This window comes from Athene noctua, chromosome 24 (assembly GCF_965140245.1).
Source record: "Athene noctua chromosome 24, bAthNoc1.hap1.1, whole genome shotgun sequence".
Lineage (NCBI taxonomy): Eukaryota > Metazoa > Chordata > Aves > Strigiformes > Strigidae > Athene > Athene noctua.
In genome coordinates, this window is record NC_134060.1 from 2222988 (window position 1) to 2239927 (window position 16940).

At 49.9% G+C, this 16940-nt stretch overlaps 1 protein-coding gene across 1 annotated transcript in view; it reads left to right on the top strand.

Annotated features, from left to right (window-relative positions):
- The window catches only part of CSMD2 (CUB and Sushi multiple domains 2), a 305387-nt gene that overhangs the window by 271642 nt on the left and 16805 nt on the right, over nucleotides 1-16940 (top strand). Inside the window, exons 52-58 of the mRNA XM_074925977.1 lie at nucleotides 857-1030; nucleotides 1375-1548; nucleotides 4248-4421; nucleotides 5277-5465; nucleotides 8045-8218; nucleotides 10411-10593; nucleotides 16525-16701. Coding sequence (XP_074782078.1) covers nucleotides 857-1030; nucleotides 1375-1548; nucleotides 4248-4421; nucleotides 5277-5465; nucleotides 8045-8218; nucleotides 10411-10593; nucleotides 16525-16701 — 1245 coding nt within the window. The remainder of the gene's footprint in view (nucleotides 1-856; nucleotides 1031-1374; nucleotides 1549-4247; nucleotides 4422-5276; nucleotides 5466-8044; nucleotides 8219-10410; nucleotides 10594-16524; nucleotides 16702-16940) is intronic.

Consider the following 16940-nt stretch of genomic DNA (forward strand, 5'->3'; position numbering starts at 1 on the left):
TTTCTCTCTAAGTACAGACAGAGACAGAAAAACTCCTTCAGAATGGCAGCTTTCCCTTTCCTCCTGCCTCCCTTTGTTTCTAGAGATGCAACTGCTGACTCGGGTGACAGATTTTTACCCCTGCTAGCTCTTCAGCCAGATCCAGGACCATGAGCCAGGCCTCGTTTTATTTCTTCAGCATTATTGCCACCTAAATTCAAACGATAGGATCTTGGCAATGCACTAAGGTCAGAAGCACCCAGCGTGAGTCTCTTGATTTCTCGCTGAGTGTGAAAGCTCCAGAGGGTTTGCAGATCTTTAAGGTAGATAAAATAAAGAGCTGAGGTATGTGGCTGGGAGATTGTTTGTGTGGGCTCGTGCCCAGGCTCCAGCAGCTCCCTGCAAACCAGGCCTGCAGCTGGGCAGCTTCCGTGGGCCTGACCTTTAGACGTCAGCTCTGTCCTGAGAGTCACAGTCTGAGAAAGAGCTGGTTGTCGTTTCCTGATTGGAAATCTTGTGCCATTTTCTGGCTTTTCTGAAAGTCAAGCTTCCCAGCTGTAACTAGCAATGGGTTAATAATAGAAATATTCCTGTGTTAAAAACTTCTTGTGTGAAAAACTTCCATAGTTTCTTCCTAGCCGGTCTTATCTTTATTGCTTCCCTGGCGTCCTGATGCATAAATATTAATAACACTTGTGTTTGTCACCTGGTGTAACGCAACTCTGAATTGTTGTTATTATCTGTGTAACTATTCAATAATCTTTCCTCCTCATTCCTGACTCCGATAATAACTTGTGGGGGTAAGCGTCACTGAGTGCATTTCTTTAAAAACCAGAGCTCCCTGCCTGTTCTCATGGTACTTTGGGATCTCTTCTAGTTATCTCCTGCGGGGACCTGCCGACTCCGCCCAACGGGAACAAGATCGGCACGCTGACCAGCTACGGGGCCACAGCCATCTTCTCCTGCAACACTGGCTACACCCTGGTGGGCTCCCGTGTGCGGGAGTGCATGGCCAACGGGCTCTGGAGTGGAGCAGAAGTGAGATGTCTGGGTAAGTGTGGAGCTGGGGACGCGTGATGGTGGTTGGGAAGGAGTCCTGGTTGCCTTTCAGGAGGGAGGAGGAATTTTAGATGCTGATTCAAGAAAGAACCCAAGCGAGGACTCGGCGCTACTGAAGCCTTAGGGTTTTAAGCAGATACAAAAAGGAAGCAGACTTTGATTCCGTACTGCTCAGTAGATGAGGTGTTTTGAGACTGGAGAGCTTTGAAAGCACTATGTTGCTTTCACCGCCGCTCGGGTTGTATTTACTGCGGAGTCTCGAGTGCGGACCCACCCAGAGAGGCCGGGTGGTGCCATCGGGACCTCCTGGTGATCCTCCCTGTCCCCCCCCTGCAGCGGGGCACTGCGGTGTGCCCAGTCCCATCGTCAACGGGCAGATCAACGGGGAGAACTACAACTACCGCGGGAGCGTGGTGTATCAGTGCAGCCCCGGGTTCCGCCTCATCGGGATGTCGGTGCGGATCTGCCAGCAGGATCACCGCTGGTCCGGGAAGACGCCGGTCTGTGTGCGTAAGTATGTGGTCAGATTTTTTGAGCCCCAGTGAGGGTCAGAGGACGAGGGCACACGTGCAGACCCGTGTCCAGGGTTTACCCTCCCGGGGTAAATGCTGCTGCACCCGGGGTTCACGCGGGAGACAGCTGAGGAGTGACAGGAGTGACAGCGCTGCAATTTTGGCTGCTTGGCTGCTTCCCTCTGCTTTGTGAATTCTGTCAGGCTGCGGTGGGTTTCATACGCTGACTCTCTAACGGATGAGGCCAGCTGAAGATGCAGTTTCTGAGCAGAGCGGCCTCTGTCAGGGTGTGGGGAGGTGGGAGGCAGACACAGCCCCGCCAAGGACATCACAGCCCGAGACCCGTGCTCTGTGCCAGAGGAAAGTCAGTCTCTCTCCCCTGATCCACATTCACAAGTCACCTTGTACAACCTGCTCATTTATCTTTCCATTAAGTCATCTAATTAAGTAAGTCTCTAGAGCTCTAAGGTGTTAATAAGTTTAAGCATCTTCTTATCAACGGACAGTGCGATCCGTGTATCTCATATCATCATTCTCTAGTTATTTGCTTCCAATCTCTCCTGTCTGGTTTAGAGCTTTATGTGCTGAGGCACAATAATAACAGCAAGATATGAAGTAAGGAATGACCTATAAAACAAAATGCAGATTCCAGCCTCAAAACAAGAAACAGACTTAAGTTGTCAAGGTTAGCAGTGGCTTCAAAACTGGGAGGCTGCCTGTGATTCTGCATGAGCTTTTTAGGAAAAGAATTATTGGAAAGGCTGCCTCTGGGCCTGTAGGCAGGTTTGAATTACTCTCGTGTCTGAGGGCGCTCTGTTGAAAAAGTTTTAATTCACTTTTACCTGCCAAGTGTACACATACTAACCTTGGATCAGAAAATCATGTTGATAGAGGTCCTCCTGCTGTCAGGCAGATTTATGGAAATGCAGGATTTTCTAAACATCCATTTTCATGGCTCATCTTGTTTCTTTTGGGAGGGACCAAACCCATTAGAACAAAGCAGACGAACATTGCTCATCTGTATCTGTCTTCTGACTCCTGAACCAGCACAGGGCTGGGTCCTGTGCAGCACCTTTCCTGGGCTCTGCTTTGTGCCAGCTTCTGACTCCGGTGCCTGAAAGCCCACCAAGGTTTTGTGCAGAGATCTGTAAAGGTGTCTTGTGCGGAAGTTGGCCTTGAAGTTATTACACCGTTAGGCCTTATGGATAACATAAATTGAACGTCGTTAAAGCAGAGCACTGTTGGACTCTGAAATTAGATGCCTTGAGGCTTTATTGCTTCTGAAGAAGCTTAGGGCACTGTGTGTGTTAGCACATTATAATTTCCTATTGTCTTGATATTTTCTCCTTAAACCTGCCACAGTTGCTTTCTCTCTGTGAATGGGTCTTTTTGATCCATGCCAACTGTGAGGAGCCTTTTTTTTTTTTTTTTTTTTTCTTTTTTTTTTTTCCAGGACAGAATCCATCACCTGTTTCAAAACATGTATAATCATATTCAGAAGTACCTCAGAGAATCTGACATCTGCTTCCTCCAGCACTGAAAGGCTATCTTGCTTCATATTTTTTAGACCCGTGCCTGTCACCAGCTTGCATAAGGAATAAATTCCCATCCCTGTGGTATAGTCCAGCCCTGGCAGTCAAATGTGTTATGGATCTTTTGTGGGAGTTTCATCTTCCCCTCTAGCTTCTGGCTCTGGCAGCTGTACAGCTAAACTGCTGGACTTTTACTGATGGACCATTACCCTGTTTTCGGCGTGACAGTAATCAATATGGCTTTGTCCTCAGCTGTCAGAAGATGTCACATTCCTTAAGCAGCCAAAAATCTCAGTGTGGTGTATCCTGACGTTTCTTTGGCGCAGCAGAACTCACTGCTGTGCTTGAAGCAAAGGTCTCCAGGCTTTGCTCAGGGTGGGGGCTGTATCCTCCCTGTGTCACCCCTCCTCTGCCGAGGTGCCAGCAGAGTGGCCCAGGCAAAAGAACTTTGGATTTCAGTGTTGTGTGTGCCTAGTGCTGCTCCAGCCTTTGCCTCTGCACCTTCCCTGGGCGTTGTCAGAGCAGCTGAGACCCTTCAGCCCTTTCCTTCGGTGCTGGCCCGGGTTAACATCGGCCACAAGAACAAGAACTACACAAAAATCCCCACTTCAGGGATTGAGAACTAAAGGTTTTTCCCCAGAGGTTTTCAAACTTAAAGCAGGAAGTTTTAAGCTTTCTAGGCTATATGCTAGAAACCGGATTTTTCTCATATTTTTTTTCCCCTCTCTTTTAACTATTCCTCCAGGTGTAACTTTATACTGCAGTGAGCATACATCTGACTTACACCAGGGAGAGGGAGGAAAACATCAGGTTTCACGACTGTGTGTGTGATGCCCAGGGTAATGTAAGGCAATAGATTAATAGCAGTAGCTGGGATTTTTGAAGAGGAGCTCTAGGGATTTACGGTGTAAGTCAGTAGGATGCTGGCACACAGCTGCTTAGAACGGTTCAGAGAATTTCTTATGCCAGTAAAATGAACAAAAGTACCACGCTCTCAACTTGATTCAGTATTTCAGCAGAGCTGGCCCCAAATCTTTGAAGTCAGCGTGGGTTTCAGGGTTGATGCGGGGGGTTTTTATCGTCTCCTTCCTTGGGAACTTTTTCCAGTGGATAATCCACTTTCTTCCAGGCAAAAAAAAGTAACATCTCCAATTCCTAATTGTAGCTATCACTTGTGGCCACCCTGGCAACCCCGCCAACGGTTTGACCCAAGGGAGTCAGTTCAACCTGAACGATGTGGCCAAGTTTGTGTGCAACACCGGGTACCGCCTGGAAGGAGCTTCGCAGTCCCAGTGCCTGGCCAACGGCCAGTGGAGCAGCACCCTGCCCGCCTGCCGCGGTGAGTCCTCTGCCTCCACCCCTCCTGGCCAAACCGGGCTCGTCTGCGCCTTCCTCCCTGGTTACGCTGGGTTCCTAAAACCTTGCTTGACACCGTCATAAAGTCACGTAAACTAAATCTTGCGGTTCCTCAGGAAACGTGCAGGTGATGTTGGAGCCCCGCGGGCTGTGTAAATCTCACACAACAAACCTGCTTTTCCCTTGGGCTTCACTCAGAGCTGTTAATGGACCCTGCCCAGCCCCGCATCCTCCAAGACATTGAAGTGTGTGTTGTAAGTGGGGAGGACATAAGGAAATACCGGGCCAGACCCTCAGCAGAGGTCATCCTGGTAACCCTAGACCAGTTCACTCAGAGCAGATGCCACGGTCTTTGTGCAGAGCCCTTTCTCCTTCTGGACTTCCATTGGTATTGGCACTCGAGTTCACTTATCAAGTTCCCTCCCCTCCCTGCACTCCCTCCCTCTGTCCTTCCTTAATCCAGTATCTCTGTCGATACTGGTGCTGTGTCAGTCAAGAAGTTGGTTATTCACAGCTGGCCGATGTAAGTCTCGTTTGGGGCCAGAGAGGAAAGTTCTGCTGCCGAGCCCTGCGTGGCAGGGCGAGAGCCTGCAGGATTGCCTCTACTCTCTTTTTTCCTTTTAATAAGGATTTGTTTTCTACTTCTGCCCTAAAAAATCTTTAAAAAAAACCCAACCAACCAAACAAAAAACCTGAAAAAGCCAACCCCTTAAATTGTGGAATATGTCACTTGCCATTTTTTTCCCCTTTCCCTGCTCATTTTTGGATAATCCTTTGTTCTTTGTTACACCCTTTGTTTTGTTTCTTTTTTGTTGTTGTTGTTGTTGTTTGTTTGCAGTTGTAAACTGTACTGACCCCGGGCACCTGGAAAACAGCATCCGTCAAGTGCAGCCGAGTGGTCCTCACAGATTCAGCTTTGGAACAACTGTCTCATATCAGTGCAGCCATGGATATTACTTATTGGGTACACATGTCCTTACCTGTCAGGGGGATGGCACTTGGGACCGTGCCCTCCCACAGTGTCTTTGTAAGTTCTTCAGAATAATACCCATCCACCCCAGGCTTTCATCCCATGTAGTTCTCTGTTGCTTAGCTGAATGGTCATGTCAAAAATGTGGATCCAAAGCTCTTCGTAATCCATGGGGATTGTTCCATCAGTTTTGCAGGATCCTGCCCACAGATGAAAAATATGTGGTCTGAGGAGAGAAAATCCTGTTAGACAGGGATGGTTTCCCTCTGCAGGGGAAGGCAGCTCCTGCTGAGTTTTACCGGTTCTTTGCAGCTCCAGCAAAAGTCTTGCAGGTGGAGAAGGGCAGCAGAGCTTCTGCAGCACAGGTCTTCAGAGGAAGCAGCGTGCAGTGCAATCAGCCTGACTGAGGGCAGAGCACGTTTAGCACCGCTCAGGCCTGGCTGTTTCCTTACACCCCCTCATCCCCGCAGCTTTCGGGGAGGGAAATGAGAGTGTGATGGTGAAATAAATGCAGCCTTTGTTGTGCTGTGACGCAGGTGCTAAAAAGAATTTGCTTCCTGACCCTTGTTCTATGTTTTTCCCCCTTACGGTGTGCTGACCCTTTGGGCTCTTGTGGTTTGCAGAGAGGTTTGGGAGGGTCTGGGTGCTGGTTTGGCTTGAGAGGTAGTTCCCAGGAGAATAAAATGACACAAAATACTCACGGTGGTCTCGTGCTGTAGCAGTGACAGCTCGGCCAGGAGATCTGTGGGGAATTGTGTGAAAGGCGTCGGTGGTGACGTCCCGATCTGACACGGGGGAACCGAGGTCCGAGGTGTGTTTGGAGCTGACGTAGGGCTGCGCGGTGAGCTGGTGGCAGAGGCAGGAGCAGATCCCTTGCAGGCCTACCCCCAGCACTAGTGTGTCCTTCTGGGGACTAAAGCAGCTGCAATCCCGTTACCTGGTGTAACGAATCACTAAAGCAGTCAGAAATGGAGCTCCTCAAGTTCAAATCAGCTTAGCTGTTCCAAAGCCATGATTGTTTCTTTATTTGTTGTGTTATCCTTCCACACCTAGTCATACAAAGTAGTTTTTGGCACATTTTTCCCTTCCTTTTGTTAGCAGCATGCCACTCTCTCGCATTTGCAGCACCTGTACAGGCCATGGGGAATTGACAAGTGCTAACTGCAGCCGCGGGGGCTCCGGGAGGGTAATTCCCTTCTAAAACCTGGGAGCTGAATACCTCAGGCTCCCTCAGCCCACAGCTTTCCAGCTAAGTAAAAGGGATCTCCTGCCTTAAAATGTTGAGCATCCATTGACTTGGAGGATTTGTGGGCATTCCCAAAACTTTGGAATCTCAGGTCAGTTTGACAGCTGATTATCCAGATTTGTGGGCTTAGTAGTTTAAAGAAAAAAAAAAAAAAAAAAAAGATATTTTTGCATGTCCTTGTTTTCTGTGTGTGTGACTTAAAATGTGCTCAAACCCATACCCCTTTAAAGTGTTTATAGCTGGGTACCTAATATCACTAGGCACTTTCCAAAACATAAATTAAGAAGGATGGTGCCAGACAAGCTTGGGTTGCAAATATTGTTTCAGGCCTGTTTCTGAGGAGGGAGTAAACCAGAGCTGATCCCCTTTTGGGGAGTGGGAAAGCGAGTCCAGTAAGCACAATACACAGGAGCAGAGCCTAATGCATCAGAAGAAACAGTCTTCACACTGTGTACATAAATCCTTTCAAAACCTCAATACCGCCACAGGTTTTAAGCTTAGCTGATTCTGCTGGAGTATCTGTTATTAAATTGTTAGTTACAGTGTGAGTTTAAGTATTAGCTATCAAACCCATTTCCTTGCAAAGCGTCCTTGGTTTTAGTCACAGCTCTGCACCAGTATATTTCAACGCCCACGTGCCCAAACATATGCATGCTCTCCTTTTTATTGAAGCATACATCATGTTTTCTACCTAATGCCAGTATTGGTATTTTTAGACTCTAGCAGAGGGAGATAAGATATCCGTTACGGACGCTTTCTTCCAGAAAGTGAGTGGTGCATGGTCTTTATGCTGAGCATCCTCAGCCAAACCTGTCTTAATAGCCCCTAGATCCGTCAGTGTATTTGTCAACAGTCTCCACTCTGATTGCTAAGCTAAAGTAAACCTATTAATTATTGTTAGCGGTGCTTTTTTTTTACTAGCAGTGGTCGAGCGAGCACTGCTCAGAATCTGCCAGGATAATTTGCTCAGGTGTGACATGGCATCGATCGCAGCTCTGTGTCGCAGGACCTGGCGCTGCCAGGGGTGGCTGAGGGTGTGCGTGGAAATATTTGTGTTTAAAAAGGGATGAGTTTTCCAAGAAACCTGCAAAATGCCTGTCAGTGTCCAGACTAGGCGTTAATGCACAAACCTTTGGCAGTTCTACCCAGATGAGCTCGTGTCCCCCAAAAGGAGACCGACGCACGGTCTGTTAAACCCCACCTGCCCTGTGGCATGAGCTGACGGGCGTTCGGTGGGCTCTGGGGTGGACGAGTGGGTTTAAGCTGCCACGGGTCCCCCTGCAGCAACCTCAAACATGCAGTACGTGGCTGTGAACCTGCTGCATCTGCCCTCGGACGAGCATCCCGGGCGGTGCCCTGTGGGTGAAGCTGTTGCATCTGTCTCTTACAGTGGTCTCGTGTGGCCACCCCGGCTCCCCGCCGCACGCTCAGATCGCGGGTGACAAGTACACGGTCGGCTCCGTGGTGAGGTACAGCTGCCTGGGGAAGAGGACTCTGATCGGCAACTCCACTCGCATGTGCCAGCTGGACGGGCGCTGGAGCGGCTCCCTGCCACACTGCTCGGGTGAGGAGGGCTCCGGGAGGGAGGGGACGGGCCACTCCTGCCCCCCACTGCCCCTTTTCATCCGGCGAGGGGTCGGCCGGATGGGCTTTGTGCTGGGGAAATACACATTCTGTAGAGGGAGGTTGTGGAAGACTGAAAATCACTGTGTCTCAGCTATCCAGTCTCCTGCAACTTGGATGATAAGCACTGGCAGAGAGTAAAGCACTCAGCTTGCAAGATGAGAAATAAATCACTGCAGCAAATGTTTGTGGTAGGAGGTGTACTGCAGCCTGCTGCTTTACAGTTTTCTCCATGCAGCGTCTGTACAGGGTGAACGTGTCTTACGCAAAAATCAGCTCGTTGCATCCTCTCTGTGGCACCTGACCCTCTTTCTTGTGCGTTCCAATGGAAGAAGCCCAGGTGGCCCCTTTCCAGGCCCTGACGTCTGCTGTTAGGGCACCACAGCAGTCCCAGGTCCGCACAAGACAAGTGGAAGCGGGTACAGTGAGTTCCCACATCATCAACGTCTCCACCAAGAGCAGTTTGGCAGCAGAAGTTCATCCCCACTCCCGTGCCAGAGTGAGGAAGGTCTTGCACTGAAAACCTCTGGGTAAGCAAAAAAATCCCTGATGAGATGGACATGGGTCAAAGTCATGGGGGATGCAGTGAGATGTGTTTGCCAAGCTTTCCTGAAATCAGGGTGCTGGGACCTCAGCCGATGGCCTCCAGCAGAAGGAAGGGTGCTGAAAGGCTGGCAGGATGCTGTGCAAACCCTCCCCACGCCATCCCACCACTTGTTCCTTGGAGAGCACAGAGACAGGCAAAATAAGAAACTTAGCTAGAGCAAAGCATTTGGGACAAGTGTCAATTTTTAATTATGCCACTTAGATTTAGCAGCTCCACTTGACCAAGTTTAACCTCTGCTTTGGAAAGGAAAAAATAAACCTAGTGGAGTCATCCTCATTGTCAGAAGCCGTATCTTCAGAGTTCTTGATCTGTAGCTGCTCAGGAGGGTTTTCTGCTCTAATTCGTGCCTTTTCCCCCGTGTGGTTTTCACTGTCTCTCCTGTCATCTTGTGGGTGGATTTTTTGAAACATTCAGCACTGCTCTGACTAGTTCCTCCTGACATGTGTCATGTGTGATCTTCCTGAATGACTTTGTGGAGGCCTTTAGACCACGGCTGATGGCATTGGACAGGCCCTCTCTGCCTGGGGGCCGGGTGAATGCCCAGTACCTCAGAACCATGATCTCCACCCAGGGCCTTGGGGAAAGGCTCCTTTTACACTAAACACTTACAAAAGCAGTGAACAGAGCTCAGCTCATCTCCTGCCAAAGGTTCGCCATGGTGTGTGGAAGACCCCTACAGTGTGACAGCAGTTTTGCAAGATGAAACAAAAGACTTTTTGATATAAGTGAAAGACAATGCTGAACGTGGAGCATTCTGCCCCTTTACAAGCAGGTACATTCCCCAGATGGTGAATATGCTCCTGTTTTGTATTACACTGCGCAGAAGGCCTCGGAACCAGGCACTCCATCGCTAGCTGCAGGAGTGAAATGGTCTGTCCTGGCTTGGGGTGGATGTGTTTACACAGATCATTAGCAGAGAAAGCCAAGAACAGGCACACACGGTGTGAGCCTGTGTCAGGCAGCGAGGAGGTGGGCATTTCTCCAGCCTGCTCCGGAGAACCCCTGCGAGGCGTCTGCTACAGCTGCTCCCTTCCTCCTGTCCCCCCTAACTTACAGCCGGCAGCTCCAAGTGTTCACAACTTGTACGAGCGGATGTTTCTCAGCTGGATCCCTACTGCCTCCACGCTCCAAACCCAACAGCTTCTTGTTCTGCAAATACAACAGGGCGTGCTGAGGTGGCTTGGAGCACGTTGTAATTTCTGCTTGGAGGGAAACCATCCACATGACTGATGTTGGCAACCGACTGCTGTCTGCTGGAGCAGCTGCCACGGAAAGCAGCTGCAGCTGGTGAGGGCTCCATCTTGAGATCCAGGAGTTATGGCCATACTTTGCAACCAACTTAAAACCAGTGGGCTCCTGGAGTCAGGGGATGTTTCATCTGGAATTTCCCTGCTCTGCTGAGAGCCAGTCCGAGTTCAATCGAGTCAGTCACACGATCCAAATCTGAACGTGTGCAGTTGAGAGGGAAGAAGGACCAAACCCGGTGACGTGCTGACTGTGCTGACTCTGTGCTCTTTTCTTAACAGGAGGCAGCCAGGGCATGTGTGGTGACCCGGGGATCCCCTCCCACGGCATCGGGCTGGGAGATGACTTTGACGTAGGCAGCATCGTCCGCTTCAGCTGTGAGCCCGGGTACGTGCTCCGGGGCTCGTCCGAGAGGACCTGCCACGCCAACGGCTCCTGGAGCGGCTCACAGCCGGAATGTGAAGGTACTTCTCCAACACCCCACCCCCTCCCGTGCCACGCCAAGCCTTCTCTGTGTCCCCAGGATTACCGCGGTGGGGACGGCAGCCCAGCCAGCCCGGCCCCTCTGCTTCAGTTGCCAGGGACAGTCTGGCTGCAAGAAATAATACTCTGGTTCATCATTTCCTCCAAATACTCCGTGTGCGTCAGGGAGCCGCAGTGCTCCCCTTCCCGAACGTCTGCGGGTCACGTCTCACGGGAGGGTTTTTCAGGACAGGCGTCACCTTTTGGCATGCCCAGCTCTGCTCCGCTGCGCAGGGTGCACCAGGGTGGCACAGAGGGTTTCGGGCCATTGAGCCAACGTCTGGGCTGAGGTGTAGAGGAGGACGAGCCTCGGGGATCTGGTCCTTGCTTCCCGGCATCCCCCGAGACCGTTGCTCACAGACTCGCTGCAGGAATCACTGAGGTGGCTCTTGGTCTGCGTCGTGGATCCAGCTAGACGATCAGAAATGCATCGTTTGGCGTAAGATCTGTGGCTACCACTGACTGACTCATTGTTGCTTTGTTGAGGAAATGAAGCAGAATGACAAATGTCACCAGCTTCAAACCGTCCAAGCTGGAACTGGCACATGCAGGAGTCATTTACATTAAGCAGAAATGCAAAATGCAAATTATAATCCAGTAAGCATATTTTCGTATTTGAAAACCCCAAACCCCTTATTTTTCCATTGGAAGGAATCAAGTAAGACCCTATAATCCAATCTAATAAACCCCCAGCCGGATTCTCTGAGCTGTGCTGCTGCTCACTGCTACTGTTTTATGAAAGTGTTTAAAAATCAATTGGGGAAAGAACAAAAGCCAAAACGAGGCAGGATACCAAATGCAAGGAGACCTGGGCAAGTGCTTCTCCAGCTGTTTTGAAAGCCAAAAGCTCAGAGAGAGTTTGTAAATGAATTGGAAATTTATTCCAAATTGATGGAGCTCTTGATTGAAAAGACACTGAATCATGTTATTAATACACTCAGGTCTCTGGTTGTTTTTTTTTTCATTCTGATTTTTTCTTTCGGTAGAAGGGCTCTGTTCATTAATCTCAGGATAAATAACCCATCAGGTGCCAGAGGCACCAAAATATACAGATCCCTGGCAGATTTTTTTTTTTTTTCATACTTTATGAATAATAACAACATTATGCCTATAATGTCATTTAATGTTAAGTGCTGACTGGCCAATATAAGAAAGTAATTTGCAGTGATGAGCAGTGTGCTGTGTCTCTGTCATTTGTATTCACAGCGAGTTGCAAGCGCTGCAAGGTGTTCTGGCTGCTCCCTGAGTGTTGTATTCAACTTTCTGGAACAGGTATTTATAGGAGAGGGAGAGGAGAGATTAATTTTGGGGTTGAATTCAGGGCAGCTGAAGATGGGGGCTGAGTGCCCAGGCAGGTGCTTTGGAAGGAGCAGGCGTCTCTGATGTGGAAAAGCTCCAGCGTGGCAGCGGAGCCGCCCGGCACCTCCGCGGTGCATTCGCTTTCTGACTCAGCCATTTGTTCGCTGCTCTCAGCCACCAAAATTGAGCAAAATCAAGCTTGATGGGGCTTCACGGGTCACGGGCACTCACCTGCCCGGGGATTTCAATGCTAATTGCTCTCCAGATCAGCGGGTAGATGAGCATGGAGGGCCTGGGTTGGCTCAGCGGGAGGCGAGGGCCCGCTGCGGAGCAACGTACAAAGCACGATGTGCAAACCCTGCGGCGTGAGCAGAGGGAAGCAGAAAGGCTGTTCTCTCCATTTTGGAGACAGAGCCAGAGAGCGAGCTCCTATCATGGGTTCAGTTACAAAGCATCTGTTTGACTTAGAAGCCAAGGGGCTGATGTTCAGCCCTCGGGACCGGTGCAGCTCAGACCATGGAGGGGAGGTGTGTGGCAGCTGGGAGCACTGGGCTTCCCAGAGGGTCACCTTGAAACTCATCAGCTCTTAGTCCTGATTCCTTTTACCCACTAGAACCTTTATTTTAAGAAAGCCATAGGAATAAGGAGTCAGGAAATAGTCACAACTGATTTTATCAAAATGTACAAGTGGTTTGGAATTAATTTCTGGGATTCCTTCTGAGACTCCCGCTTCAGTCTGGTTTATGTAGCTCTGGTTTTGTTGTCCCCAGGAAGAGCAGCTTCCCCAGCTTTCCAAAATCTCAGATTTTGGGCCTCATTAGCCTTAATTTCCAGCAAGTTTTTAAAGTGTAAATGAAATTTCAGATGCTTTTTTCCTTTTTCCTCCTTCCTGATGCCCCGTCTGTGTTCGTTGAGGAGTGGTGCAGGAGGAGGCTCATCAGTTGTACCCCTCCTCCTCTTAGAAATCAAGCAGAATATTTGCTTTTATAATTTTATTGTTTCTCCAAGTGAATTAAAACTGCATCCAAAAGTGAGACGGGGCTCTGGCTGCTCTTTGGCAGTTTCAGTAGGCAGAAAAGTGTTTAAGTGATAACACGGGGAAAAGAAACGGAGTTTTGTCTCATGCCCATTTGACCACTGAGGACCTGGGAGGTGGCGAAGCTGGGATTCAGGTCTAGGCTGCTTTTATCTGTCTCTCTCTGCATGGTTAGGTGAGTTATGGGCTATTGGTTAAATTAAACAGCATGGAAATTACCAGCCCGGAAGCAAAGACTTTGAGACGCCAAAGGTTCTCAACTGTGTCTTACTCCAGCAGGAGGTTTTGCCTGATGTGTCAGACGTCATCAGGAGAGTGTTTCAGATGGCAGCAGAGCCCAAAAGAAGGACCGATGGTTATAAAGAGTAGGTCAGAGGAGGAGGAAGGTGCCGTGTATTCCATCTCGGGCAGAGTCAGATGTTCACTGACAGCAGCTCTCAGCCCTTCCTCGGCGCAGTTTCTGAAGAGCAGGGCTTGCTGCTCTCGTGCCTTCTCTTGGCCCTGGCTGAAGGAAAGGCCCTGAAACGCCTCAGGGTGCTCAGGGAGGTGTTTGCTGTGCAGGGCTGGGGCAACTTGAAGTGTACAATAAGTGGCAGTGCTTGCCCTGCTCTGGACGATGCTGCTCTGGATGACGGTGTTGGCGGGATGCTCGGTGCCCTCCTCTGACCGTGCTCGGAGCATCTCTGCCTGCACTCGCAGCTCCGGGCCTGAGCAGCACCCGGAGAAACTCCCTTCTCCCAGCAGCTTCTTGCTGTAAAACACGTAGGAAAAAGCCAAAGGCACCAAGGGGGGAATCCTAATAAGCTCTTCAGAAAAAGGCTGCATTGGAATCAAATTAATTATTGCTGAGCTCTGGAGCACCTCTGAGCGTTGTGATGTTTTATATAGCAGAGGCCACTTTGTAGCACACAGAAGTTTCCTGTCTCCCCCCAGCACCGACAGGATTGCAGGGAACAGCCCTGGCTCTTGTTGGGAGTCAAGGCAGACACTGAAGTCCCTGCTGCCTCCGCTCACGGGCTGCCCCAGCGCATGTGCACAGCTCACGTGTCCTCAGAAATCAAAATTGGTTCCTCTCCCGGAGGAGGAATTGGGGGAGAGTGTCGCAGCAGCAGCTCACCCCATCCCAGGGCTTGGCAAGTCTTGTGCTGCGGGTAGGCTTTGGAGGTGTGCAAGTGCTTGGTGGGGATGGGGTTAATTGCATTTAGCAAATTTTTCCGTGGGGTTTGCTTAAAAAGGACTTCATAAAAATAACTCTAGGAACAAAATTTCCTTTGTTAAAGAGACAAACCCAGAAATGTGTGAAATGTTTCAGTAGCAGCAGCGGGGTTTGGCACTGTAGGGGTGCCCTGTGGGGCTCCTCAGCCTGGCAGGTCTGTGTGGCTGGAGTTGGGGCTCTGGATCCTCAGCACAGATGGGGAGATGTGTGCTGATCGGGGCATGGCGGGTCTGGACTCCTGTGTTTGTCTCTTGTGTCTTCTGCAACGTGGCAGAAATTCAGTCTTGGGTGAGAGGAGCGGGAGGAGCTGGCTCTCAGCACCCCGTGATGCAGCAGAGATTCAAACCTTCGTTGTCACATCAGTCGTTTCAACTGAGCATCATCTCCTGAAATATTTCCCCGGTAAAGAAGCAGCAACCCTAAGAAATCCCCATCTAATGCAGCTGATTTTCAGGTTATTTGCTTGAATTTTGATTTCAGTTTAAAGGTGATTGGCTTTGAGATTCTTAAGGAGACGTATGTGGGTATGACTATGGGACTTCAGGCTCCTTAGGATTTATACCCTGTTCAAAAACCATAGCCAAAAACATTTTTCTTTTGAGGCCTATTTCGTTCTACATCTCCCACTGAAGCCAAAGGGAGTTATTTACCCACTTACTGCTCACTTGCATGATTAGATCCTATTTATATTTAAATTACGATATTAAAAGTTCAAACCTTTCATCCTTACATTTATGGCTTCTTTTGTATCTAGCCTGTGCAGGTCACAGCTGATGCACGCTGCGATTAAACCATTTCCATGATTCTCCTTGTAGTCACAAAAGTAATATTTTTTGGGTCATCTGTGTGTGTTTGGCCACATGCATAGGTGGAGAGAGGTTGGGCAGGAGAGAACAGCTGATGTATGAGCAGGCAGTGAAATAGTAATTTAGAGCTTTTTCTGAGTTGATAGAATCTGACTTTTATCCCAGCATCTCTTGGAAGTGACACCGTGTATCACAGAGACGTTGGCTGCATGAGAAATCTGGAACGAGAGAGCACCTCGGATGATTTTAGTGCCGTGTAGAGTTTCTGTGCGCACAGTCCGGAATGGTTATTAGTTTCCTCCTGTCAAACAGATATGCCTCCAACAAGCTCATATGTTAACAGGCTGTCAGCAAACTAAGCAACAAGGCAGAGGAGGACTTTTCTCCTTGCATTGGTGGCCTCTGCTCATTGCTTCCCTGCTGGGGCCTGCAGTTGCCTGGCCCACGGAGCGTGGCTGGTGACTCTGTGGTGTGAGTGCTGGGGAGGAGTCCCGGGGCGAGCTCGGGTCACCTTGTCTCTGCACAGCCCGATGCTCCTGCAGAGATTGGGGCGTGTTGCTGGGGAAGGGTGGGAGCCAGGAATTTCCATGTCAAAGAGCTGGGATTTGTGGTTTAAGCCTTTCCTTGATTCATGTGATTTTCTTTTATGTCCTGTAATTTTAGAGTAAATGAGGGCTGGATGCAATTATTGCAGGTGCTTATTTTGTCATGACAGGGCTTTGTGCACCACCATTCACTCTGATGCCTTTTTATTGCTGTGGCGCTGAGGTACTTTAGACATAAAACTTGGGCACTGACAAACCTATAATTGTATTCCCACAATATTCTCCCTCCTCTGAAAGCATAATTGGATATAGCTGGGCAGTGAGCAATGCCACAGTGGGAGAGCAGCGGGCTCCCTTCCTGCTTCCATTCCTTTGAAGTCTGCAAAGTTGTCGCCTTCCCAAAGGGGCCAGAGGCAACGTGGCACGCTCGGGTCCGGGGTCCCAAACTGCTGGAAGATGGGAGGGACTCCAGGCTTGGCACTACCCACTTTATTAAGACGTGAGATGGTAAAAGCTGGGATAAGGCCCTGCAAAAAATGGACACGAGTTCTTCCTTCAGCCTGGCGGGAGCAAGCGGGAGGAGGCTGCTCCCCCCAGGCTGGGCTGTGGTGGTGAACTGCAGGATGTGCCCGGGAGAGGAGCGGGACTGGGGCTTGGGCACCGCTGGCTGGGCTGAGGTTTTTTCAATCCCCTGCCAGGGATGCTGCACGCAGCCTTGGGACGTGCTGCCGGGCACGGTGGAGCCCTTGCTCCGAGCTGGGGAGTGGTGGTTGGGATCCTGTTGGATTGACGTAGCTGGTTTTTCCACGGAATAGCTTGTTCCGTCTGAGCTGATCCAGGGATTTTGCAGCTAGTCTTACTTGTACTGAGAACAGTCAATCGCAGGATGAAAGCCTTGTTTTGGTTTGGAGTGGGTGGTTTGTTCTGTTTGGGTTTGGGTTTTTTTTTAACTTTGCCATTTTGCTTTCTAGTTATATCCTGTGGAAACCCAGGAACCCCCAGCAACGCGAGGGTTATATTTAACGACGGCTTGATTTTCTCCAGTTCCATTATATATCAGTGCCGGGAGGGCTATTACTCCACAGGAGTGCTGAGCAGGCACTGCACAGTGAACGGGACATGGACTGGGACCAGTCCAGAGTGTTCAGGTGAGCTGGAAGATGAGATGGACGATGCTGTCGGGGCGTTGGACGCTCGCTGCGGAGGTGCAGGCATGCGTGTGCCCTGCTGAGAACCTCCACTGTCCAGTGACAGTCACTCAGCCTGGGATCTCTGCCAGTACCTAATGGAAAACTCTTGCTTTGGATTTGGTTTTTTTTTCAGTTGGATGAAGGGAGCTCTGTCATAACTTCATGAGTAGGTGTCAGCTGACCCGGAGGGGCTCTCC